Raw genomic sequence first — 25,880 nt, 5'->3', positions numbered from 1 at the left:
CCCAGGTGCAGGACCCGGCACTTGGCCTTGTTGAACTTCATACAGTTGGCCTCAGCCCATCGCTCCAGCCTATCCAGATCCTCCTGCAGAGCCCTCCTACCCTCGAGCAGATCGACGTGCACCTAACTTGGTGTCATCTGCAAACTTACTGAGGGTGCACTCAATCCCCTCATCCAGATCATCGATAAAGTTATTAAAGAGGACTGGCCCCAGTACTGAGCCCTGGGGGACTCCACTAGTGACCGGCCTCCAACTGGATTTAACTCCATTCACTATGACTCTTTGGACCCGGCTACCCAGCCAGTTTCTAACCCAACAAAGCGTACGCCAGTCCAAGCCAAGAGCAGCCAGTTTCTCAAGGAGAATGTTGTGGGAAATGGTGTGAAAAGCCTTACTGAAGTCAGGGTATTTTCTGATACCTCATATGATTTCACACACTGCATATGTGGCTTGTGATTTATATTCACTACTGTGTGATACTCGATATAAGAATCAAATCATTACCACTTGAATCTCTTTTATCTCTCAAACTTTCTTCCTTTAAATCCTTCCTTTAAAGAAGCTGAGTGCCTATAACCATGATAATACAGTTGTAGTTTATCTTTAGGCAGTCACAGAGGACTTTGCATTATGGGACATCATTACAACTCTGTTTACTTTCTTCTAGATAGGCTTCTTTTTTTTTTTTCAGCTTTTCTCAGAAGTCTGCAATCCATTTCCAACTTTTTACCTAATGTCTTTAGCTTAAATCTGCCGATAAGGCTTGCTCAGTCTTAAATCATGAGTTTAAACACAATAAAACTACAGTTTGAGAAAGCATAATAAAGTGAGAAAGTATAATAAAATGTTTCATGCATTCAGAAATATGAATGAGAAGAAGGTATGAACGTGTGTAAGAAGTCTACAAGTAACAGGTATTAAGATGAAGGTGTTATTCTTTCAGAGATAGAAAAGGTGGGGATCTGGGTGCAAAACAGCCTAAACATAGTGAGTAGAAGACACTGAATGACCTGAAAGACTGAATGAGTTTAGACAAATTGGAAGGAAAGATTATGAAAATGCAGGCAAGCAAACACAATAAAAATGCTGTAGAGTTTTTACCTTACATAAATGTAATGATATTGCACTTATTAGTAAGACATTTGTTTATTAAAACATACTGCAAAAATTAGTAAGGGGGAATAAGAAATCATAAGCGTGTTTTATATAACATAAGGAAGAAACTGTAATCTTGGATCTGAGATGTGATAATTTTAAGATCCAAAAAAACCCACTTCGATACTTTTAACGCCTCCCACCTCCTTTTTTTTTTTTTTTTATTATGGCAAATATTCCTGAATATACAGTATTTCCTTCCAGCTTTTGTCATGAAGAATCTTGCTTAACCAGTTTTATCTGTTTTGTGCTCTGCATGTGTTTACATACATAATCTCATTTCAGCTCTCTGAAGAGGGTCATCCACAATCCAGCAAACAAAAGATCATGTTATGTTAACAATACGTTTGTTAATGTTTCATTTTCACCTTAAATGAGTACTTTCTGACCTTTACTCTGTTCTGTTACCATAGGCTTAATTTGTATAAACTTTAGTTAAAATGATTGACAAAACTTTACCAACATCCCCAAATATTAATTATAAAAATTCTGAAGTCTTTACTACTGTTGGCATTAATGCTTAATTCATTGATATAGTCATAGGCTTTTTTTTTCCTATCCAAACCCATCTGTGGTTTGGAGAAGTGATGCTACATGTGCATTTGCTACTCAAAGAACATCTAAATTCTATTTGTGTAGTTTGACTTCATTTAAATTTCACTATCAAATTGAAAATGCTCATACTGTTGATTTTTTTTAATATCTCCCTGAATGTTATCCCAAAGGTGCTCTTTCATGCCTTACATGTACAGTTGTGTAAGGTAAAAATAGGATAGGGTAAATACTTTTGTGTTCCTTTTCAGGTTTATCTGAAACTAGTTGAAAAGATATTGAAAAATAATGTATCGTGATAGTTGAATTTTGAAGAAAATGTCTTTCCCCGAAAGGCACGTAAGAAAAATGACCACTCTGACTACAAAGCAGTAAAGCTCCCCATATATACTAAGAGTTTTCCTAACATTTTGAAAAAGTATGTGTGCGTATTTATTTATTTATTGTTGGTATCTTTCAAGACATACCCTTTCAGGGTGAAAGAAAAGAATTTTGTAATTAACACGTCAGAGAGTTTGTTTGGAAATAGTATGTTCATGTGAAAGTGTAATCCTTGTAATAATGCCAAGGTCATTAGAGTTCTGTGGAGATGTGCCAGTTAAGTACTGGTCACACAGGCTGCTCAAACTTTAGATTTTACATATATATCCAATTGGTTTCCAGGATTTTATATGAGGTTTATGGATAATACTTGCAACTTGCTCTACCTGTATTACTCTACCTTTTATACAGATTCACCCTGTATCTTGGGAACTTACTGAAATACATCATGAAAAAGGAGGAAGAATACCAGTTCAGTTTAATTTTAGTGGGTATCCTCAGTGCATACAGCAAGACAGGGGGAGCAGATCTCTAGATATGACAGTATCAGTGTAGGCTGAAATTCATTTTGAACCTCTTAGGTTAAAAAATATGTGCATGTATGTAGATTTGAAGGGGCTTTCTTTTTTTGTGTGTGTGTGTACTTCTAAGAAAATAATGCTTCCTGTGTTGGGAAATCAGATCAAAATGGAGTAGATGAGGTATGATAGATCAGGTACAGCATGTGTCTGATGCAGTCCTCTTCCTGCGCAGCCTTGCGTAGGCGTTTGGATGAAAAAGAACAGACAAATCAACATTCCTTTCCCTGAACTCCCCAGCATGCCTCAGCTGCTTTCACTCAGCTGCAGAAAGGGGAAATCAGACAAAAAGGAGCCTCTGGCAGAGTGCTTGCTAATTAGCAAAACTTCGCTGTATGCAAAAAGCAAAAACTAAATTAATACATAAATGCTATTGAAAAGGATGTGAGAACTTAAAGCATCAGCAGAAACCTATTTCATAGCTTTTTAACTGTCATAAACTTGGAAGAACAAGTTTTTTCAGTATTTTCGAAAGACTAGAACTTGTCAGCCTGCTTATGCTGCCAGTTTTTGTGTAAGTTCATTGACCCTGTAGACAGTCTGAGTGTTTTCTGAGTTACTGCTTTATCAAACTAATTTGCATGTTTTTAAAGCTGTTGCTTGCTAGAAAACAACCTAGTGAGGGCATACTTTGTAAACACGCTTTTACAGAACTTTGCTTATCCCTTTGGAAAGGAGGAGGGGAGAATCAGGACCTACAATCAAAAGTAACATAACTGAAAGAGATTTTCGTGCTTTCCTAAAATATTTCACAAAGTAATGTCTTACCAAGCTACTCTGGAGGATTTGTTTTCACTCAGATAAACATGACTTCACATGCAAAAATGCTATGCCTCAGTAATTAACGTGTAATTACCTAATCACCAGATAATGTAGAGGCCAAAGTTATAAATGGATTCAGAAAAGATGAGAGAAATTAATGGATGATGCATTCATGTAGGGAAAAATAAGATGTGGGAGTGTGTGGTGGTTCTACTTATAGTTGTTCCATTTTTTCCATAAACATCTGCTGTGGCCACTGCTGGAGAAAACACTGGTCTAGACTGAATCATATGGTTGTTCTGGTGTTTTTACTATTATTTAAAGTCTTAATGCAGTAGGTGGTGAGCCTGTACACAAGAACCAGATCTTCGTATGGAGTTATCGCTTTGTTTCCGACTCTGAAAGCTCAAGAGTAAGAAGAAAAAAAGCATCTGATTCTTTTTTTTTTTTTAAATGGGATTCTTACTAACAAATCAATGAAGAGCAAAGAATTAGGGGTTTAGAAGTACATACCTGGTCTGTGTAATATAACAGCATAGGTAGTATAACAATATAGATACATACCTTGACTTACAGTTTCCACAATAGTAACAAATGAAATGCGCAGTCTTTTAAATGGAAGAGTGTTTTAGGAGAGGGTAAGTGGTGAGACAGGTGATAATTCTGAGAAGTTGCATGCTGCAACTTCAGGCAGTTGCCCTGCCAAAAAAATCTGTAACTACATGTGATAAATTGTGATAAGTAGTTTATTTTAATTTTGTCTTTGTGTTGTGTATTTATTCCTGTTTCTGAAATAATATACAAAGTGTATCTGTTTGAATATAAGGTGAACTCAGTAGCTAAACTCCTTCCATCCTCAGGCAGTGACTGGAAACCAAGCAGAACTTCTACTGAATAAGCATAGCCCCAAGTGTGGGTTGTAAGATATGCAGATAGAGCTGCACCAACACCACTGTAAGGTACTTCCAGTCTCTGCTGCTTGTTTGTGCCTGCGCACTGTCTGCTGTGCTGTGCTGGCATAGACTTTTGTGGAACCATGTTTTGAGATGGACTGGGGCATTTCTTCCAGTAACACCTCTACCTGCCCCCACCCTTTTATCTCAGTCAAGATAACTTCTTTATAAATAAATACACTTGTGTATTTATATACATATATACACATACGTGTTTATATGTGTATCTTAAAGTTGATTCTGTTCCCAAAGCTGATTCACTGTGCAGCTCCAGATATAGCTGAATATAGAATGCTGTACATTTGTGTTTGGAATTGGCAGTGGGGCAAGACTGCCTAAATTTTGTGCTGCTGTGGGAGACACTCCTCATCAATATGTTATTTCTTCAAGGCCCACATGTCTCTTGATATCTGTTTGAGTTTTTTAGATTACTTGTAAATACTGAACACTGGGATGTGATCATGAAAGTAATTTAAGGCAATAAAGAAGTAGTTTAAGTAAAAATATGCGATGGCAGGCATGAGATTGTTTGGGTACTGTTACTTCAGCATGTAGCCATGCCAGAGAAAAAAAACGCCTTCCTCGTGTGTTTTCCTACAGTAATCTTGAAAATACATTTTTGTAATTATACAGGTTTTAATTTCAGTTCTTTGACGTTTTAATGCTATATCCTAGGTACATTTGCTGTGGTGCTATGTGAAACTTCTATCGGAAAAGAACATCCATTAATTTTGCTTTTTAAAAACATTGCATAATTTGTTTTCACTAGAATGCTGCTGTCCTTGCTAGTGAAAGAAACACTGCAGAAGAGATGCGAAATAGTATAGAAAATCAAGTCAAGGAGCTGACGAAGGAAAATGAACAGTTGAAGAGAACAGTTGATGAGCTAGAGAGTAAAAATGAAGAGTTGCATAAACAATTTGATAATATGAAAGAAGAAGATTCAGTGAAGGAAAAAATAAAGAGATATGAGGTAAGCTGAGAAAACAAGCCCCTAAAGTAGTCTCCTTCCTGTTGTCATGTAGAGAAGTGTAAATGGGAAATATAAGGAAGCCAGTGAATGTTTTGTAGTTTTATATGCACTTGTTAAGTAATACTGGTTGTCTGTTTGTCTTTAGATGTCAGCTTAGAGGCCTTGTATCTATCTAACTATATCAAATTATATAATTGCAGGAAGAGAAGCAACAATTAGAAGCAGCTTTGAAACATGCTGAAAATGAGGCAAAAGATTTGGTGGTGTTAAAAAGATCTTTGGAAAGCCAGCTAAAAGATATACAGGTAAGAACAAGAGCAATTTGGAATATTTCAATTTTCTATTTACCTGAGTCACCATTGCTTTCTACACTGACATCTCACTAGCTTTCTGCACATACACATCTAGAATTAATCAAGCCCAGAGAACTATTAGCCATTATACACTTTCCCAAGGAGTATGATTGTGCTCAGAGTGCACATACAAACTGTTTGAATGTAAGTTGAAAAGTGGTTGCTCTTTGGTAAGAAATGATAATGCATACATACACCAAGATGTAATACGTACACCAAAAGCTTTTGCTTTCTTCAGTTACTGAAAAAGGTGGTCTACCGGAAGGATATTCTGGAAGGTGACAAGTTCTTTACTGGGTCCAGGAAACGCTTAGTCCTGTGATTTTTATGGTACATAGCTGGCTCAAGAGATGATGATTATTATTTTATTTAAATATTGTCATTATTCAGATCTATACTTCGGTAATTGCCCTAGTTAGTAGAAGAATTTTTTTTTCTCATATAAGTAACTTTTTTGTTTCGTAACTCTGGAATAGAAAGACTGATCAGATTAGTTCTGATGTTTAAAGCCTTTTCAGCATACTGCAAATGCAAAAACTTCCCATTGGCACCATTATTCTGCCGCAATATAGTCCACTGATGTGTGCCTGCCCAGTTTGTTTCTCAAGGATGTGTAAACAAACAGTAAAGTTAAATGATCTGTGAAAAGCTGATGGAGAGGGGCACATGATGTTTTTATAGCCTGCTCTAATATGGCATGTTAGCAGGGTTGCAAGAATTCAGCAGTTTTTAGAACCAAAGTGCTAAAGTTCAACCTTTTCAGGGTTCTTAAAATCCTTTGGTGCAATCTAAAGTAATTCTGTCATAGATTTAGGCTTTGTAAAACAACATCTATTAGCCCCCAGCATGTTTTAGTTTTATGCATACGCTCCTTAGGCCCCTGACATTAATTCCTATTTGTAGCAGAGGTGACTTTGTTAATAGGTTATATAAGCAGGTAAGAAAGAGAATAGATTTAAAGAAATCTCCAACTTCTAACGTTTGATCATGTACTTTCTTTCATCTTATAACAATACAATTTTATTTGTGATTCTGATCTATCTTGCCTACGGAAATGCTAATGTATTTGCACATTTAAAGCTTTTTGAAGTGTAAAGCTACTTGTACTAAGCACCATCAATGTTAGATATTCAGCAAAACTCTAAATTTCCAATAACAAAACTAAAATTCAAAATTGTGTTTTGGAATGCTTTTTATAACTTACAGTGATTTTAATTATTTACATTTTTCCTTTGGAACAATTGAAACTATTTGTAATCTGGTTTCGGTCAGTTCAGTTGTGCCTCTCAGACTTCATAAAAAACAAACTCTTAATCTTGTAGTTTCTATTTACAGTAGGGCCATTAAGGTATTTTATTATAAAGGGAGAATGAAGAAGTGAGGGTTCCAACATTTTTTTTTTTTTTTAGTTAAGCTTTGTGTTAAAGTTACAAGAGTGGGTGGTATTACTGCTGCACAGGAGTGCTATATAACATTCCTTTAAAACATTAGAAAAGAGGGTCCATTTTCATTATATGTATCTTCTTATTTACTGCAGGAGAACATTCGATGTATTTCGCAGGAACGGCAGCAGTTAACCCAACAGTTAAAAGATGAAATTCACCAGAAGGAACAGCTGAAGAAGATAAAGAGTGAAATGGAAAATGAACAATGGCAATTGAACAAGACCATTGAAAAGTTAAAGGAGGAGGTATGAGCTCACTTTGAAGAGGCTGCTATTAGTCTCTTCAGCCTAGGAACTATCAATACAAGCTCTCAGGGCTGGAACAGTAGTTGGAACACTTACCTCAAAATACTGTTGTAAAACAGTTCTGTTTTGTTAAAACAACATCCTAGATTTGAGTTCAGATCTAATATATACTACAGACCAAAGCCAGTTCTTGGTCAGCTGTATTTCAGAGACTGACAGCTGATTTTCAGATTACTTCTGCATTAGAGCCTTAGTTTACCATCTGTGTGTAAATCATACAACTTAACATTGATACACTGAAGTGTGACTATACAGTTCATTTCTTTGTGAATGTTTATTTGAAGCTGGAGACAAAAAAAATTTGGCGTATTAATCATGACAGAACTTTTTGTAGCACTGTTTTAAGGAAAAAAAAAAAAAGTGTACATTTTTCCCAGATGGCTGAAGTGGTAGAGGTCTCAAGAACATCAACTCTGGAGCTTCAGAACCAGCTTGATGAATACAAGGAGAAAAGTCACAGGGAACTTGCAGATGTGCAGAGACAATTGAAAGAGAAAAACCTTGAGGTAGAAAAATCACGCCTGACAACCATGAGAATGCAGGATGAGGTAATGACTCATAAGTTCAATGACAAAGTTTAACCTTTGACCTAAAGTTCTGCTCAGATAATTTTCAAGACAATGACTGTTTGCTGCCACTCTTTAGTATACTTCTCAGGAGGGACTGATCTCAATCACTGTGCTTTTGTGTTTCATTCTTCATAATGATTATCAGTGTATTACTGCCAGTGAAATGGCTTCCTAGATATGACAGATAACTGCAATGTTTAATGGATGAATGTCTCTAAGTGATATGACAAGGATTCCATTGATGACCTGCTGCTCTTTTAATGCCTGCTGCTGAAGGAATTGGGAATATAGAAGTATTTTTAATTAAAAAAAAAACACAACACAGCACCACAACAAACCAGCAGCTATGTTACACTCTCCCCTTAACAAACTTGTTTGAAATTCAGCTTAAAAGAACGGTAAGAGAAGTAGTAGAAGTAATAGAATAAAGTGTGGTTCCTGTATATTATTGTCTTCTGTATATATTCCATTCAGTGATGGAGAGCTTTTGTAAGAGGATGGAGAGTCATAATGAAATGTGAAAGATAAAATTGGGATATTGAGAACGTCTCTTCAGTTGAATAAATGAAAGCTTGAAAGATACGTACATGTATGTGAATATATATATGAATGTATATATGTATACACACTATTAACAATTATGAAAAATACTTCTAGTGTTTTCTATTATAGCTACAGGACCCATTACAAAGAAAAAAGGTCACAACAAAATGAAACCTTCATTGTTTGATTAAAAGATCATCAGAACTATAGAGGACAAAATACTGCTGCTTGTTAAGTTACAAGAATAAGGAATGAATGCAGTCTCACCTAAAAACTCTTCCGCTACTTTCATTTTTTCAAGTACCATAAAAGTACTTCAGATAACTTTATTGAGTACATGATCTTGTTAGAATAGGAAACTTTTTTTCTCAGCAAATAGCCCTGATACAACTAACATATCTAGGTATGTTAGTAATTGTGGCATTGGTTTAATGTTGTCATTGACATACCTCAGACAGGATAAACTACATATTTAAAAGCTGAAATATTGGTAGTCTAAAAAGGAGAAGAATAATGTTGTGAAATTTCCAAACATATAGCTACTTACAAAATTGCAAAATTTGGGCTTGCTGTAATTGGGTATAAATAAATCAATAAATATACCACTATGCAGAACTGCAACTGTAAAACCTGTAGTTTGAAACATCTCTTTAGAACTGATACTTCAATCTGTGTTTATTTTCTTGGTGCCATCTTGTGGATACAACAAAAATTACTCTGAAAAGCATGTCATTTGATGCAATTCCAACTACACTTCTGGATATGTCGTGATTGTAGTCAGTCCCCTTTACTGACATTGCATGTTTATTGAAAATGTAGTATGTAGCGTGTTATTGTGATATCTTTTTGTTTCAGATGCGTCTCATGGAAGAAAACTTGAGAGACCACCAGAGAGCTCAAGATGAAGCAATGACAAAAACTCAGCAGCTGGAACAGACTGTGAAAGGCTTGGAATATGAACTAGAGGTCAAAAACCACTTAAAAGACGATCGGGCAAGACAAATCAAATTAATGGAGGTAAAAGACCGTATTAGAGTTGATTAAAATAATGTTATTTCATATGAATCCTGTCAGAAGGAACAAAATGAAGTTGTGGAAAATTCATAAAGTATTAATGCAGGATTTTTTGGTATATTCTGAAGGAGATCTGTTAGCAAATTCATCATAGCATAATGTGTTCTAAATTGCACTTGTTCTTTCATTACTTTCTTTAAATTGCTTTTAAACTAATTTTCATTAATAAGGTAAAATTCTAAAATTTTCATTCATAGACCCCTCAGAACTTCAAAAGTTCTTAGAAGTGCTATTTAGCATTTAATACTGATTCATTTCATGAGCCTAAATAACATAGCTATTCTAATTATGTTGTTATGGGTTAGGTTCATAATTGTTCAGGTTAATTAAACTGTCATCTAACTTTCATAAACAAATGTTTTTATACATTTTACTCATTGTGATTAATGGAAATAAATTTGTCTTCCAAATGTGTGATATAACTTAAAAAGTCTAAAAACAGTCTCTAGAAACATGTCTTTGATTGCAAGCTTTTACTTTCTTGAAATTGTTTGGAGTGATTAAAAAAAAATTGCTTCTGTCAGAGAAACAATTTTGTTTTAAAGTCTTATCTACTACCATCTCTTTTTTCCTAGATTCTGTACTTTCCTTCAGAGACATTTTCCTTTTCAAGTCTACTCTTTCAAACAGTTTTGAGTCCTTAAAGTTTAAGGAAGAATGGTTTGGTAGCAATCCAAAGAGGATGGGAGAATAGTATGTTGAAATTACTTTTCTTTGTTCCGTTTAGGACAAATTATCTCACCTGGAACTTGAGCTTGATGAAGAAAAGAATAATTCGGATTTGTTGTCTGAGAGGATCAGTAGATGCAGAGAACAGGTACTCAAATGAGTTTACGTTGTTCAAGGTTCATAAACACGATTAAATATACTCCGCTGTATCATCACAGAACATTTTTTCCTATTTTCCTAACTGGAAAAATGAAACACGTGAGTTATTAATTGCCCAGGATCCATCCACAAAAGTAATTTCCTATCATAAAGAGAACCCTGACTTATTATTTCTATTCCTGTAAACATTCATATTCTGTACGTTCTTTGAAAAGTATGTAGTGTTTTACCCACACAATTTTTGAAATAGAGCTAGCTCAATCTATTAGAGCATTGTAAAATAGAAGATAAACTTAATTTGAGCCTGTACTGGGCTTATATATGAGGGCCTAGAAAATGTTCTGTGGCTTAGTTTAATTCTAACAGATATGAAACTGATGCATAACTCATTACAGCATGTCTGTTACTGTAACTTTGTATTAAGTATCATATCTCATTAGTGATTTTCTAGAAGTCTGGGAGACAATATGCACTGAGGTACAACCCATGATTGTCTATTCTGTTTTCATTTTTCTTTCTTTCTGTAGAAAAAATAATTGCTGAAATTCTACAGAATAGCTTTAATTTCAGAGGGAGAATAGAAAATAACATCTTAGTTTCAGTCTTTTAAATGAAATTGTTTCTTCCACTGAGACAGAGTTTTAAAGTGAGTTAGAGATAGTTCCTTTCGTGCATCCTTGAAACACCGAGGCACCCATACTATTTTGTTGGGACTCAGGTTACTGAGATTCTGTTTGTCTGCAGTAGTCTTTTGATATTATTTCACTGGTATTGTACAGACTCAGAGCTAGTGGGTGAAATAGAATGTGAAGGACCCATAATAATCTGGGGTCATGCTATTGTTGAATTAGGAAGTCTTTCATGCTAGAGTTTTTGCCTGGGTTGTAAGCCTGGGATAAAAGAGCCTTACTGATAGCTGCACTAGTGAGTACCATAGTACCTTAATTTGCTGGCTAAATAGAAACCTAAAATACAGATGGGTGACAAAAGTGTTACATAATGAGTAAAATAAATGTTTATTTTGAGGTCTGGAGTTTCTCATTTCATGCATGAGTTACAAAGGTTGCTTTGTTTTGATTTAATGCCAGAATGACTAAGTAGTCAAATTACTAAAGAGTATTTCAGGGTCTGCTAAGCATTTATAATGACATGAGAAATGATAATGGATTTGTTTTGGTAATAACGGTGTTTCTGTAACTTTTTTTTCAATTTTAAATACATTTTTTAATATACCGATAATGAAGTATAATACTCAAATTTCTACTGAAAACAAATGGAAATGACTACTTATATTTTACATAAAGCTAAACATTTGAATAAACACTGCTAAGGCTAATGGTTCACACTTCATTTACTGTGAAATCTTATCCCCTTTCTTAATTTAAATACCCTTCTGAATCTGGGAATGGCTGCATGAGACGTTCTCATCTTCCCTACCTCATTCTCAAGAAGTACCACGACGTTGTGGAAACTTCAATTTTTACTGGTTTCCTACTTTAAAAAAAATCCATGAGCTTCACTGAAAATTCATCTGATCTGGATTCATCGTTCCATCTTTCTGCTTTTCTTATGCGATTGCTGATACGCAAGGAATCCTGTTCTTCAGCTGTAATCTGTTTATATAAGATAGGAAAGTGCTTGTGGGAAAGAAGTGGTCTCCATCTACCTCTGTGAATAAATACTCTCTTAATAAAAATTCTCTGGAGTGAGTGCCAGTAACTTTGCTCACTTCTGCATTGATTTACCTTAAGGGGGGAGATTTTCAGTAACTTTTAGTCCTTTATATATTAAAAAGAAATATGCCAAGGAAATAAAAATTCTTATCCTTGTCTTCAATACTTCAGTGTCCTTTTTATTGCAAAACTTTATTATAATCTTTAATATCTTGTAGCTATTATGTTTTGAAAAAAATCATAACTGCAGAAACGTCATCTTGATCCTCTGTTGCATTGTCTTCAGCTTTGTAGAAGTTGGTCTTAACTTATTCCTGGCCCCTTCTCATTACTGAAGAAAGCATTAGATCCTTTCTGTTGCTGGGAGGAAATCTTTAACATATGAGATTTTTCAAGAAAGGTGGATCATATCCTGTTGGTTTTTAAATAAGTTATTAGCAGCTCTGGAAAGAGCAGCATTAACAAACATGCATAGAAAGCTAGAGTCCAAAAGGAGCAGAAACAGAACGCATCTTAATACCTGATGTTTTTGTCCACAAACAAGTGAAATGAAATACCATTTTGTTTTTGCAAACAGAATTGAAAAACACTTAAGATAGCCTCAGCAATGAATGTGTTCTGTGGAAATGCAAACATGAATCTATTGACTTCAGAGTTGTTTCCTGGAAGTGTGAAATATGGACTATTTAGTTTCCATGGCAATTTTAGAACAAATTCAGGAAGATAAAGTTGCATTGACTTTGATCATCCACTTTCTTTTAGTAAACCATTCCCCGTGGATAGCTAGCTGTACACCTGCTCCTTAGCTGGCACCAGGTGTGGGAGGCAAACAAATGAAAAAGGGGAAATGAAGGTTGCTTTTCAATTTTGAAGGATCAAAAGGTTTTGTTTGCCTTCAGCCTCTTTGTTAAATACCTTTTATATACTTGCAAATTGAGCTTACACACTAGGTTAATATATATATATATAGGCATATATATACTTACATATTTTATTTTTTCCTACTAACAAGAAACATGTTCTGTGAACCAAGTGTGAGATGGTAATAAAATCTAAATTATTAAAAATCAAATTATATTCACTAATAATGAAATTAACAGCTGCTTCTAATCCTAAAGCTGGCACAAAATGCTGTTATGTCTAATAAAACTTTGTAGAATCTGATGCTTCTCTCAATTCTTTGTTGTTAGCATTCTTCAAATCCAGCTGTGATAACTGTTGCCTTAAGCTACAGAGCTAGTTTATTCTTTTAACATAATTAGAATATATTGAAGGTAGAACGTGAAGCACAAAGCTGTGCATGGTACATAACCAGAGCCTGTCTTAACTGCTGTGAAATAAGTGAAATGTTTGATCACATTGTAGCAGACAACTGTTTTTCCTTGATGCATGTTAATAATGTGTTTACTAAAGAAAAGTACAAGGAGATGACTGAAAACAGTTTCCATCTCCTCCAGCAAGAACTGTCCTGTTCCTCTTCTCTTTTTACAAGCTCTTTTATATTTTTCCACCTAGCTTTGTGATCCTAATTAGATATAGTGCTTTTTCACTCTACCCATGCTTTTTCATGAGATTGCTTTTAAAATAACGTGTCCAACAACAGCAGAAATCTTCTTGGAATTATAATTGTCCTCTACATAATTCCTTAATTTGAGGTCTGGGGAAGGTTGCACAAATTTGTCACAGCTTTTGAGCATAGTAAGAGCACAATAAAACTTCAGAGTGGTCCATTAAATGAGTTCCTAAGTATAACAAAAACCCTTTCTTCAGTTTTTAATTAGTCATTCACTTTACTGCAAATTTTGCTTTATTTTTTCTGTGTCTGTCTTCATTGGCTAAAGCAGTTTCAGGAGAATAATGTCTATATAATCCCTCACATGAGATTTTTTTTCTATATATATGTCTAGATCTACATGTACATGGAAAAGTGTAATACATTGATATGGAAATAAGCTCTGATGTGAGAGTTTACCTACAAATGTAATCTAATCTATATATATATAATACACACCAAAAAAAAAAGTAATGTATAAGAGCTGCATTTATTCATTAAATAGTCTTTCAGAATGTGTTGGTGCTCATTCTCTCCCATAAGTGAAATGCTGGATCATATCACCACAGCTCTTGCAGATTGTCTAAGGCTCTTTCTGAAATCCTTGTTTAAACTAGATGGGTTTATGTTATCTGGAAGTTACTTGATCCAGTAATCGCCCCTTTAAAGATATTTTCATAGAGCATAGGAGAGTAAAGATTTATGCATTCTGTCATTAAATAACTTTGCTGATATTTAATTAGTGTATTTAAAGAAAACGAGAAGTCAGTGTCTCTCAGCTTCTGGGCAACAATGAAAGCTTTTAGGAAATTAACCAGCTGTTGCCAGAGCACAGCCATGTGCTAACATTTGTAGTCCAGTATCTGGTATGACCTTAGTTTTCAGGAATGCCTTCTACTGCTCTGAAAAGATACTGACATAACATATGCAACTGCATGCATTACCACCATTATTTGTATTCGTATATTGGTTTCAAAGCTATAGAAGCAATGTAAATTACTTGTTTTAAACATGTTGTTAACTGAAAATATGCCTTTTAATACTACAATTTTTTTTTTTTTTTTTAAAAAAAGCCTAAGGTAATATTTTGTGTGCTCTGTTTATTTAATCTTCATATTTTCAGCATTGCTTTTTTTTTGTTTTGTTTTTGCTTAGTGGAATAAATCTGTAATTTAGAGCTAACTAACTGGTGATGTGTTTATGCAAGTTCCTATGTAACTGTTGTAAAGTAGAGTAGAATGCTGTGGCCACTGAAATTTTGGCTAATTTTTTTGATGGTACAGTAGCTGACACAGACATTCACTGAGTTCCCTAGATGATACTTACCATAGTAAACATTGTGCAGGGAACAGCACGAATGCTTTGGTAACATTAGCTGTGCCTGCAAAGGCATTTGTGAAGACTTGAAGGCAATCTCAGCAGGAATGAGAGGGAAGAAAAGTATTTCAGCATTGCAGGCTTTTTCTGTTAGTCCAGAAGTTTCAATAACAGGTGTCAGGCAGTTTAGAGTTTCTCTCTGATCCTCAGATTATTTTTTTCAGTCAAGTCAAAAGTGAGATAAAGCAAACAAATTCTGTATTTGTATGTTGATTCTGTATGGAACAGGTAGGTTTTTTTTTTATCATCTTACATAGGGAGAATATATTTTCCTTTTGGTTATTGAATATGCAACTGAAATATTTACAGAAACTGTAGCAAAAGATGTTTTTTTGTTGTTGTTGTTTGTTTGTTTGTTTTAAAACAAATAAGCAAGCAACACTCCACCCCCCAGACCCAGAAGTCAGTGCTTTCCTGGTATATGCAAGACACACAACTGACCATTTAAATGGGGGGAAAGATGTTAATATCCGGTGTGCATCAGAGCCTGTTGGAAAAGCTTTTTTAGTTTATTCATTTACACAGGCATAGAAAACTAACCGTAGAGTTTTTCTGCGGATACCAGTTTATGTGCTTAGTAAGGTCAAACTTTAAAGTAGACTTGTCAGCAGATTAAATGTAAGATGCTAATCAGTGCTTTAGACTTAATTATGAGGAAAACAACTGTAGAATGTAGAAGGTGTTTGAACACTGATGTGATATTCTGGAATTCAGCACCCTGCCACATGACTTGTCTCTGATATTTTAGAGTTCAGTACCCTGCTACAGAATATGTGTGTGTGTGTGTGTATATATATATATATATATATATATGTATGTATATCAGCAGCAGTACCCCATATGGCTGGAAGATGCCTAGAAAAACAACTGAGAATAACACAGGCTTCTCCAACGGGAAAAATTTTGTCCAAGATAGTAATTGTAAACTTCATTTGAAATCGTGCATATGTCTTGATTTCTAAGAAAGAGCAACATTTTTCTCTTTGTGTAGATATATGTAGTTTATATGCACACTTATATATATATATGTATATATACACACACACATATATACACATTATTGTATAGACATATAAATTAAATCTTTTATTAAAATTTCCATCTTTTCTTTCTGCAATAGATTGAACAAATGAGGACAGAGCTACTTCAGGAAAGAGCTACAAAGCAAGACTTGGAGTGTGACAAAATTTCTTTGGAAAGACAGGTAATTATGGCTGCCATACCATCATATTAACAAGGTAACAAGCCAGGCGGCTGTCTTCATTAGGAAATTCAAATAAGTGTTTAAGGAATGCAGTATGCAGTAGCTGGCACTATCCCACCAGAGTGCACTGCTGGAAGTACGCGTTAGTAAGCATAGATTAAAAGCTATGAGTACCTTAACATTGATACTCAAAAGAAAATATTATAATCCTAAATTAATTCTGTCCTTAGTATGTTTTCTTCTTTCTGTACACCCCCTTTTTAGCTTGAGGTTTGTCACAGCTTATATATTTTATGTACTAAAGACTTGTACTATACATTCATCTATTTATGCAATCTAATAGACCGTTGTGTTGCAGTAAGTACAGGCGTCTCTCTACTGCACAAATTCTGTCTATAAATTTGAGGGTCAAAGAAATTAAAAATTGGAAATGTGGCAGTTGTTTGGTATACTTGTTTGTAGAATAAAAATGTGTTATCAACATAGAAACTTTAAAAAAGAACATATGCAGAAAAGACTGTAGAATGTCAAATACACTTACCAATTTAACTATCAACTCTTTCACTGCTTTTGGAGGAGCTGTCCTTCAAACTCTTAACGGTACTTCAGAAACACTGTTGAAGGTAGATTGTAATTTTAAGCAAACCTTTGGCTGAATACTTTTTTTCCTTAAGAGCAAACAAGTGAAAAAGTGACATGCCTTTTAAAGAAAAGATACAGATTTGATAGAGAACTGCTACTCTCTGTCTAGGAAGGAACAGAATTCGTATGTTTCAATATCTGTGATGGAAAATGTATTAAAATACTTTTTAGATTTTTGCAATATGTCTATTCTGCAGCTCAGTGGTCATTGAAAGCAAGACTGTCACAGCCCACAGCGGAGATAGAGAGGAAGGGTATCTTAGCAAGTGATAGTTTTACTGACAGTCTCAAGAACAGAAAACAGATTGTAATGGGAACATATTTATACCAAACCGAGCATGTTTATACCAAATTCCTAACTTGGTGGCTTAAATTCTGTGAAGTTAATCCTATTTTAATTAATTATTTGAGAAGAAAGAATGCCACCTACTGGTATATCCCATTCACATTCTTCTATTTTTATCTGTGATTTTTCTATCATAGCTTTTTAGTGTTTGAGATCTGAGATCATAGTTTGAAGTTCTGTAAAAAAAAAAAAAAAGTTTTATTTTCTGGTCTTCAGGTAACTATTTCTTTTTCCCTGAGACTTTATAAGATACCCACTGAAAACAGGGCTAGGTACCCCATGCCGTGTAAAGATTTAAAGTGCAAATCTGACCAAAAAATCTGCTTTTATGAATCCTGCACCTTTCAAAGTTACTTTTTTTTTTTTTCAATCAAAGATATTTTTTTTCAAACTACTTAGCTAGTAGGAGAAACACTGGATAGAAAGGAAAACAACAACAACAACAACACAGGAGCAGATTTGATACAGTAAAGTGCTATTGGATATAAATAATTTATTTGTCTATTTGTTTTATCCATACAACAGGTGTGGAATACAAGATCTGAAAAAAGAACTAAGCTTGGATAATAAGACAGGTCTAAAGCTATTTGAAAAATATTAGCATATTAAAAATGCAAGTGGAAGGCGGCTTAGAATCATCTGAAGTTCAAGGGGCCCGTTAGGCCTAAAATTTTGTCTCAAGCTTGACACTAAGCTCTTTTCAATAAAACAATAAAATAGAGGGTGTGTTGACTCTTCACTACCTAGACCTCCAGTAAAATCTCCTTGGTTCTCCTTCTGTATTCACTAAATCAAAAATTTTCTTATCACTTTGTTTTTCTGAAGCAATTTGTTTTGTGTTAAGATGGTATTTCTTAATATGAACAAGTATGTAGTAATCATGTATGTTCCAATTATAGAACAAGGACTTAAGGAGCCGAATTCTTCACCTGGAAGGTTCTTACCGATCCAGTAAAGAGGGACTTGTTGCTCAAATGGAAGCAAGGATCACAGAGCTAGAAGAACGTCTTGAAAATGAAGAGAGGTAAAGCTAGTTCTGTTAAGATTAAAACATGTATGTTTGTGTATGTTAATATGGCCTCTTGCTAATATTAGGTATCTAATACAACTAATATGACTTTTTTCCACAAGCAACAAATTAAAGTGGTTACTGTTTCATGTAAGTGTTGCAGGTTTTCTTTTTGAAAAAAAAAAAAAGACTAGAAATTGCCTTAAATGTAAAACTGTGCACACTGATAACATGGTTACATACCTCATTATTATATCAATGTCTGATATCAGTAACAAACTTAGAAATACTAACTATAGTTGAACATTTCAGTTGTCACATTCACTTCATTGTTTAATCTTGGAAGAATATATTCTTTATCTAAATATTGCAAGGCATCAGTAAATCAAAGCAAGGGTCATCAGTGTTTATTTAACTCTTATAATGTTGCTAAGAAGTTATCTTGGCAGGATTGGAAGTATTTCAGCTCCTTTTCTTACAAGGTTGTCCGCTGTTTGTTTTTCCAGGGATAGGGCTAATTTCCAACTAAATAACCGCAGACTTGAGAGAAAAGTGAAGGAGTTAATGTTGCAAGTAGATGATGAACATCTCTCATTGACTGACCAAAAGGACCAGGTAGAGGGAAAGACTAATATGCTACTAGGAATAATATCAGATATTTGCATAAATCATCATATGTACAAGATATTTCAGAAGAATATAGGTAGATACTGATTATTCTGTTCTTTATGAAGTTCCATTTAATGAGATATGCAGTTTCCATTGTCGTCATGTTCTTTTGCTTAGTACTAAGTTACTAATTTCTAAAATTACAAAAATGAAGCACTTACAGAAGCAATACTGTAGTTCTTTTAAGAAATTAAGCCAATAGCAGTCAGTATATTATCTGTATGTGATAGGATGCAATATAAATATGATATGATATTGTTTATTTATATTTATATATTCTATATTGTGACCATAAAATTTTGTTTAAAGAAGCTATTTATTATTACATACAGTCTCTAAGTATTACATATATAGAGATATTCTAATAGCAAGGTGTTTTGCCATTTCTGTGGTCTTTGTTGATTCATTGCTTAAAACATGTTTTGTTTCAGTATCTGAGTCAAGTAGTAAATATTATGCCTAGAGAATGATCAGTGTGTTTCAAAAAGCAGACATGTGTTGTGGGAACAATCTTGTAAAACCCTCTGGGCTTAAAAATATGTATTTCTTTATAGTATTTGTCTGGTAAAGTTGCTTGGCCATCTTGCTGTTTTACTCTATCAAAGCAATATTTGCTTGTTATTTTTTTCTTAAAACAAACAAACAAAATCTATCCCATCAAAACTTTTCTCAGTTTAATGCTGGCTTTTGAATATTTCTGAAGCATATTATTACAGTGTCATTACACTGGCAAAGTTGTGTCTTTATTCTCCCTCTCATAGATGCTGGAAGAATAAAATTCCTTTATTAAAATAGTCCTCTAATCAGCTGACATGTAAATATTTCAGTTGAGTTTGCGTTTGAAAGCAATGAAACGTCAAGTTGAAGAAGCTGAAGAAGAAATAGACAGACTAGAAAGTGCTAAAAAGAAACTTCAGAGAGAACTGGAAGAGCAACTAGACATAAATGAACAATTGCAAGGACAACTTAATGCTGCAAAGAAGGAACTAAGGTAGGATGATTTGGCAGACATTACAATTTGTGTTACTTGCTACTTGATCTCTTGCTACTTTAGTCCCCGAGCAGGAGGCTTCCTGTAGCAGACCTCAAGTTTGTTACAAGCAGACAGAGTTTGAGGCAGAGCTGTGAAACTCTTCTGTGTTTCCTTATCCTACAGATATTCTCCAATTCCTTTCAGGGTGCTCTAGGTGCCCAAACATTTTCTCTGTCTGCTGTATAGTCACTGAGGCATGGGATAAAAAGTAGAAAAAAGTAGTAGGACTTCGCACTCCTGTCATTTGTAGTGACAAAAATTTCCTGCTGATGTCTGGGAGGAACAGCTATCCTGTGTTTAGTTTTTCTCAGGCATCACTGAACATCTCAGTGTGCGAAGTGTACGGTTTCCCCTGGCTGTGCGTTTAGTTAGACGTGCTTGAAAATATGATTGACTGATCTTCATTCTCTTGCATGTTTCTTTTATGTAAGATATGGTCTATGTTAAACTGCCTTTATAAGAGCACAAGTCTCTGACATCCTTTAAAAAAAGCAAACACTACCTGTTAATGTTATATGCTTTGCAAGTGTTCTGCATACAGATGTGCAGTTTACACACATCTGTGCTATTATTTTTGTTTTCGTAGACGAAAGAAGTCACCAAGTAAAATGCTGACTGATTTTGATGATGATGATGACGATGATGATGAGTTCAGCACGGATGGCGATAGTCTCTGTGAAGTGCCTTCAGGAAATAACTTTTCAAAAGATGATGACACAAAATACTAAAATATTGAATCTATGATTCCTTGAAACTAGTGGAATAACCTAAATTATCAAGAAACTGAATATTCTAGAAGCCAAATGCCACAAAGGGATGTAAGACCTGCAAATTTAATGTTTCCGTTTGTACTGTGCCATTTTCTTATTTAGATATCCTCTGTTTATTATAGAAAACAGGATTGCATTATAAAACAGCTATAAAACTTGGTTATATATAACAGCTACTGAAAACATGGGGATAATGTTTCACATTGGAAATGTGATTTTGCTAAAATTCGGTTTAAGTAAAGAGCCATTTGAAAGTAATTTAAAATTAGTTTGTAGTTATTAAAATATTTTCCCTAAAATTAAAGAAGCCACAATTATTTAGTAATTGTAAGTACAAAGGAATGATGTATAGAATGTAAATATTTTAAATCTGATCTTTTTAATGACTACTTTAGTACTACTCTGTAAAGCTTCAAAAATTATATAAATCAGTTTCATATGTAAAAATATCTAAATGTATGCTGAATATTATATTTGGGTTTTAACAAAAAAAAAAGAATATTTTTTTGTGCATTACAGAGCAGATTCACAGTTCCTGATCCAGGAAGTACATTCTAATTTTAAAAACAGTGCAAGTTTTATTATATATGTGTTAAGATCAAGTGCTAATTCTGCCTGTTGACTTTAAAGGGGCCATCACATGTGCATGACAAGTGAGGTTTGCCTACTACTTTCTTGTAAGCTATTTGGGAAGCTTTCTGTCCATAGGAGGGAGGGATGAAAATGAAGTCAGTTACTACTTGGCATTTTTCATTTCCTGAAATGGACTCTATGCTGCAAGGGGCGCACAGCACTGTAGGCCTGCTCATTTGAGGGCACCAGGACAGGCTAATCTTAAAGTCTCTGAGAAGTCCCACAAGAAATTGCATCCAGGAAACAAAAGTATGTAATCTGATTTTTCTTTCTAACCTGTTCTTGAGCATCTATTTGTAACATATTGCAATGTATGGCCATATATGCAGATATATATTAGTATTTCAATTTATAGAAGTATCTGCATTTTGGATGATCCATCTGTTGAACAAACTTTGTGGGAAATTAAAAAAGAAAAAAGGCATTGAAGATTTAATTTAAAAAGCGTTTTCCATTTTATTGCTAAAAATATTTTTGTTGTTTATCTTACATCATTTTTGCTCCTTTGCAAATCTAGAATTTTAAGGAAAGGCACTGCGACGTTATTTTATTAATAAACCATAGCTATGTTCTCTCTTGTTATTAGTATTTGTCCCCAGTTACATATAACTGAACACTTTGTTATGGAATGTGCTCACTACTAGTTTATTGTAACTGTAAAAATATTTAACCTGGAGTTCCTGGGAGCTTCCGTTACTCCCACAACAGTATCTACTGAAGAGGACAAATTTAACAGCTCTGAAAGTAAGGCTGATAACCTTGCTTAAGGCAAAAGTTCTGACAATGGAGCATCCATTTTCATATGATTATGTGAAATGAAACTCCTGCCTGGCAGATCAGAAATATATTCATACATAGCAGATTACAGACTCTGTTGCCATATAATTCCCTTCAAATTGATTTTGATGGATTGAGATATATGGGAACTAACATGAACTGAGTAGTTATAATCATCTGTCTCTGAATCTTTTACATCTTTTCAGGTAGTTTAGAGCCTACATCATGTAATTTTTGTGCAGTACCAGCTTTACTATTGTGGCAACATCAAAACAGCCCTTCTTCCAGGAAGATCTGCACTATACTATATTGACAATCATTGTATAACCTGCTGTGATTTATTTTATGTTTCATTAATATGTTTGTGTAGACTTAACTTTAATCAACTGGCTCCAATTTTCAGTTCTGTTCCGGTACTCTGTCCTAATGTTCATAGATAACTATTATTTCAAACCACTGGGAGAAAATCACATAATATTGCAGCTACCTCCAGTTACACTAAACTGTAAAAGAAAAATTCACTTCAAATAAACACTAAGCTCCTGCTGTTCTTTGTATGGTGCATTTAGCTCGATATGACAACTGAATTTCATATGGAAGATGTGTAAGTTTAAAATAGAATTAGAAAATAATTATCTGAGAAACACTAATGCTCTTGAAAGGGTTTCAGGAGAGATTCTGCCTGTTACACCTTGCCACTCCCTGCCATGACATCATCAAAAGAACTGTCCTTTGCTTTTTCCTTTAGACTTGGAAATGGCATTTCCTCTAATGAGTTCTCAAGTGGTATGACTAAAATCAAAGAAAATCTTAAGATATTGGAAAGGGCATTTCAACTCATTCGCAAAACAATCTGTTGTTCTGTTTCAATACATGATGTTCCCTGAAGTGGATCACATTGGTAATTTGGGCTGGTTTATTTAAAAAGTCTTTCCAAGGAAGTCAGACAATCCTACTGTATTCTGTTCTGGAAGTTATGCTTTGTCACCTCTGTATTTGAAGTGCCTCTTTTTTACTTGTCAGATCATTTGTTACCAAAATGCAACTACCATCATCCATTCACTGACGTACATTTTGTGTATGATAAACATTTTAGCTATGGTCAGGACAGGGTCTCAATCTTGATTGCTACAAAAAACATCAGTAATAGTAAAAGGAAGTGTGTTTTATTCAGTTCATCTCATGGCAGTTTTTGATCAAAATCATCAAGGGTCTTGAACCATAAAAGCTGGAAATAGGAGAATGTGTGAAGAACCATGGATTTGAAACAGTTCCTAGAACACTGTACAACATCAGAGCTTTTGGTGTATTACAAAATCATTACTTGAATTATTAGCTGTAGACGCCTTCCATTTTCTTTGACAATACCATAGTATCTTATAAACGAACAGACCTAAGCCTGATCATTTTTGATGTGAACCTGATGCCTGATACAGTGAATACTTCGCTTTCAAGTGTAAATAATCTGTGATGAGCATTGCACATTGTGTCCTCTGTGGAATTAATGGCCTTTCATATCCCACTGAGATTATGACCACTAGTATGTGGTGAGAGAGAAACCTTCTATAAAAGTATTTCCTCCCATTAAAATTCTATTCTGCCTACATGAATTGTGCATGTTGGACTATGATAGGCCTAGAAAAGCATGAGGCTCTAGTTTTGTAGTTTGGAGAATAGTTAACTTCTACAGGAGTGTTTTGTTGTTTTAAGTCACTAGAATTTAACAGCGGCTCCAAGATATTTCAGTGGCAATTGATATACAATGCAAAATAGGTAAATGCAAAACCAAAGAAACAAACAAAATTATCCTGCCCTCCACAAACTTTTGACTCACTATACAAGTAATGAAATCAAGGGTATTTTTCATGTGTAATGGATTTTAATGCCTTTGAATTTGGAAGGCATCTCTTTTCATAAAAGAATTAAGGTCTTTCAGAGATCTGTCTCTTTTTCTTGCATGGAAAAAGAAAAAGGAAAAAGTCTTCTTCCTCATGCTGTCCTCTGTACCTGCTTTCCTGTGTCTCACCTGATTTAAGGAAACCCTATACTGTACAAATACTTTCATAATTCAACATTATTAGTTGCTTTTTGTTCAATTATCAGGCAGTTTCCCCCTCCCCCCCAGTACAATCTCCTGGTGATGAGACTGTAACTTGTTGATTAATCTGCCTTATTCCTCTGATTTATACTCATCCTTTTCAACTTCCTTTTTCCTAGTTAAATAATCTGTTCTGATTTATAATTGATTTTCTAAACTATTCCAAAAGCCATGTGCATTCCTCATTTTTTACAGACCAGCTGTATGCTTTGCTGAGTGAGCTACACAGTGCAATAGTTGCAGCGTTTTGGCATTTTCTGCTTTACACAACATGTTTCAATAATTAAATGTTGATGCTTTTAGCTTATTGAAGCTTTTCTGATCCTGCGACTGAAGCAACATATTTCAGCTGCTTCATTTCTACCAACAGCAGTTATAAAGTAACATTGCAGAATATTCAAAGACTTTGCTGAAAGAGCAACGTTCTATAGAGATTGTCAGGGTTATACACATGTAAGTTGTTCTTATTTGTAAAAGAGGCTGATTAGGTCATATGTTTAACCTACCAACCCCACTGTGATATAGTGGGGAAAACTTGTTTGTTATTTCAAAAACTTATTCCTGAGGACTGGCTTACTGAGAAAAAAAATATAGAAATGTTAACAGCAAGGTTTTTAATAGTAGATGTTTTTCTCTTAACATGTAAGAAAGGAAGCACTTAGGAGAAGAAAGGGAGTAAATTTCAACAGACAAGGTCAAGGGCAGTAGCGAATTGGGCTCACCTACCTCCACAGAAGTGACAGCTCTTTACTACTTAGTACCGGTAAACTTCATGTGAGGTCAGCAAGGGACTGTGTGCATTGTGTAAGAGGAAACATCCAATCTTTTCTCTACTTCTAACAACAATTTGCTGTTTTATTCAGATTCTGAAGCTTTATGACATTAGCAGAAAAACAGGCAAGGAAAAAAAATGACTTAAATTCTGAGCACAGGTGGGTGATGGAAGTTTAAGGTCTTCAAGTTGCCAACAGGAAACTGTAGGAACACTTATGGGTGAGTGCAGAGAAGGGGCTCATTACAGGTAACGAGTTTTTTCTATGCTTTCTCTACGCTTCTCTTTCTTCAGCAGCTTTGTGAACAATGATATATATATATGTATATATGTATAGGGTTACAAAGCTATGTTTGCTAGCATCAAGCGGTTATTTTATTCAGTTGCATGCAGTCTGAATAGGATGAAACCTACCAACAGGATAATGTGAAGTATAGGAGAAAATATAGATGGTGAGAAAGATCAATGCAAGATGCAGTTCTGGTCTGTTGGATTTTGACCTTCCATTTACTCCCCTTAAAAAACCTGGTACTAGAAATAAATCACTTAAGCCAACTTAAACCAACAGATACCTAACAAGTTGGGATGGACGTAAGATGTTATTTCCAGGGAAAACCCTGTGAAGTTTCAAGATTAAGGGATGGTAGGGAATATACTGAAGTATTGTTAGGAAATATCTATTTCCTGTATGCCTTCGTAGTAAAGATTCTCAGGAGAGTGCAGGTAAGATGAATGATAGTGCTGAAAATGGAGCAGCATTTTTTTTATATATATATTTCTGTGGATTCACTGTTAACGGAGACTGATTAACTGCATACTGCTGTGCACTGTGGGTATTTCTGCAAAGCAGAACTCCTTCAGACCTTGGGATACCGAGGTGCCTGTCACTATCAGAAGCACCTAATTTGCATGGC

At 34.6% G+C, this 25,880-nt stretch overlaps 1 protein-coding gene across 14 annotated transcripts in view; it reads left to right on the top strand.

Annotated features, from left to right (window-relative positions):
* The window catches only part of CGNL1 (cingulin like 1), a 67,265-nt gene extending 44,626 nt beyond the window's left edge, over nucleotides 1-22,639 (top strand). For 11 of the 14 annotated variants that reach the window (XM_083851088.1, XM_083851083.1, XM_083851094.1 and 8 more), the window contains 11 exons: nucleotides 5,091-5,294; nucleotides 5,495-5,599; nucleotides 7,185-7,337; nucleotides 7,775-7,945; nucleotides 9,365-9,526; nucleotides 10,311-10,400; nucleotides 16,134-16,217; nucleotides 18,105-18,229; nucleotides 18,721-18,829; nucleotides 19,711-19,874; nucleotides 20,503-22,639. In XM_083851088.1, coding sequence (XP_083707214.1) covers nucleotides 5,091-5,294; nucleotides 5,495-5,599; nucleotides 7,185-7,337; nucleotides 7,775-7,945; nucleotides 9,365-9,526; nucleotides 10,311-10,400; nucleotides 16,134-16,217; nucleotides 18,105-18,229; nucleotides 18,721-18,829; nucleotides 19,711-19,874; nucleotides 20,503-20,644 — 1,509 coding nt within the window. In that variant the 3' untranslated portion in view covers nucleotides 20,645-22,639. Of the gene's footprint in view, nucleotides 1-5,090; nucleotides 5,295-5,494; nucleotides 5,600-7,184; nucleotides 7,338-7,774; nucleotides 7,946-9,364; nucleotides 9,527-10,310; nucleotides 10,401-16,133; nucleotides 16,218-18,104; nucleotides 18,230-18,720; nucleotides 18,918-19,644; nucleotides 19,875-20,502 lie in introns of those variants that run through there. The other 3 variants (XR_014588843.1, XM_083851085.1, XM_083851086.1) reach the window with 3 other exon arrangements.
* Nucleotides 22,640-25,880: the final 3,241 nt, after the last annotated feature.

The sequence above is a fragment of the Anser anser genome (assembly GCF_964211835.1).
Source record: "Anser anser genome assembly, chromosome: 10".
Classification (NCBI taxonomy): domain Eukaryota; kingdom Metazoa; phylum Chordata; class Aves; order Anseriformes; family Anatidae; genus Anser; species Anser anser.
Note: the sequence above shows the minus strand (reverse complement) of the source record. Positions and strands in the feature narration are given on the sequence as shown.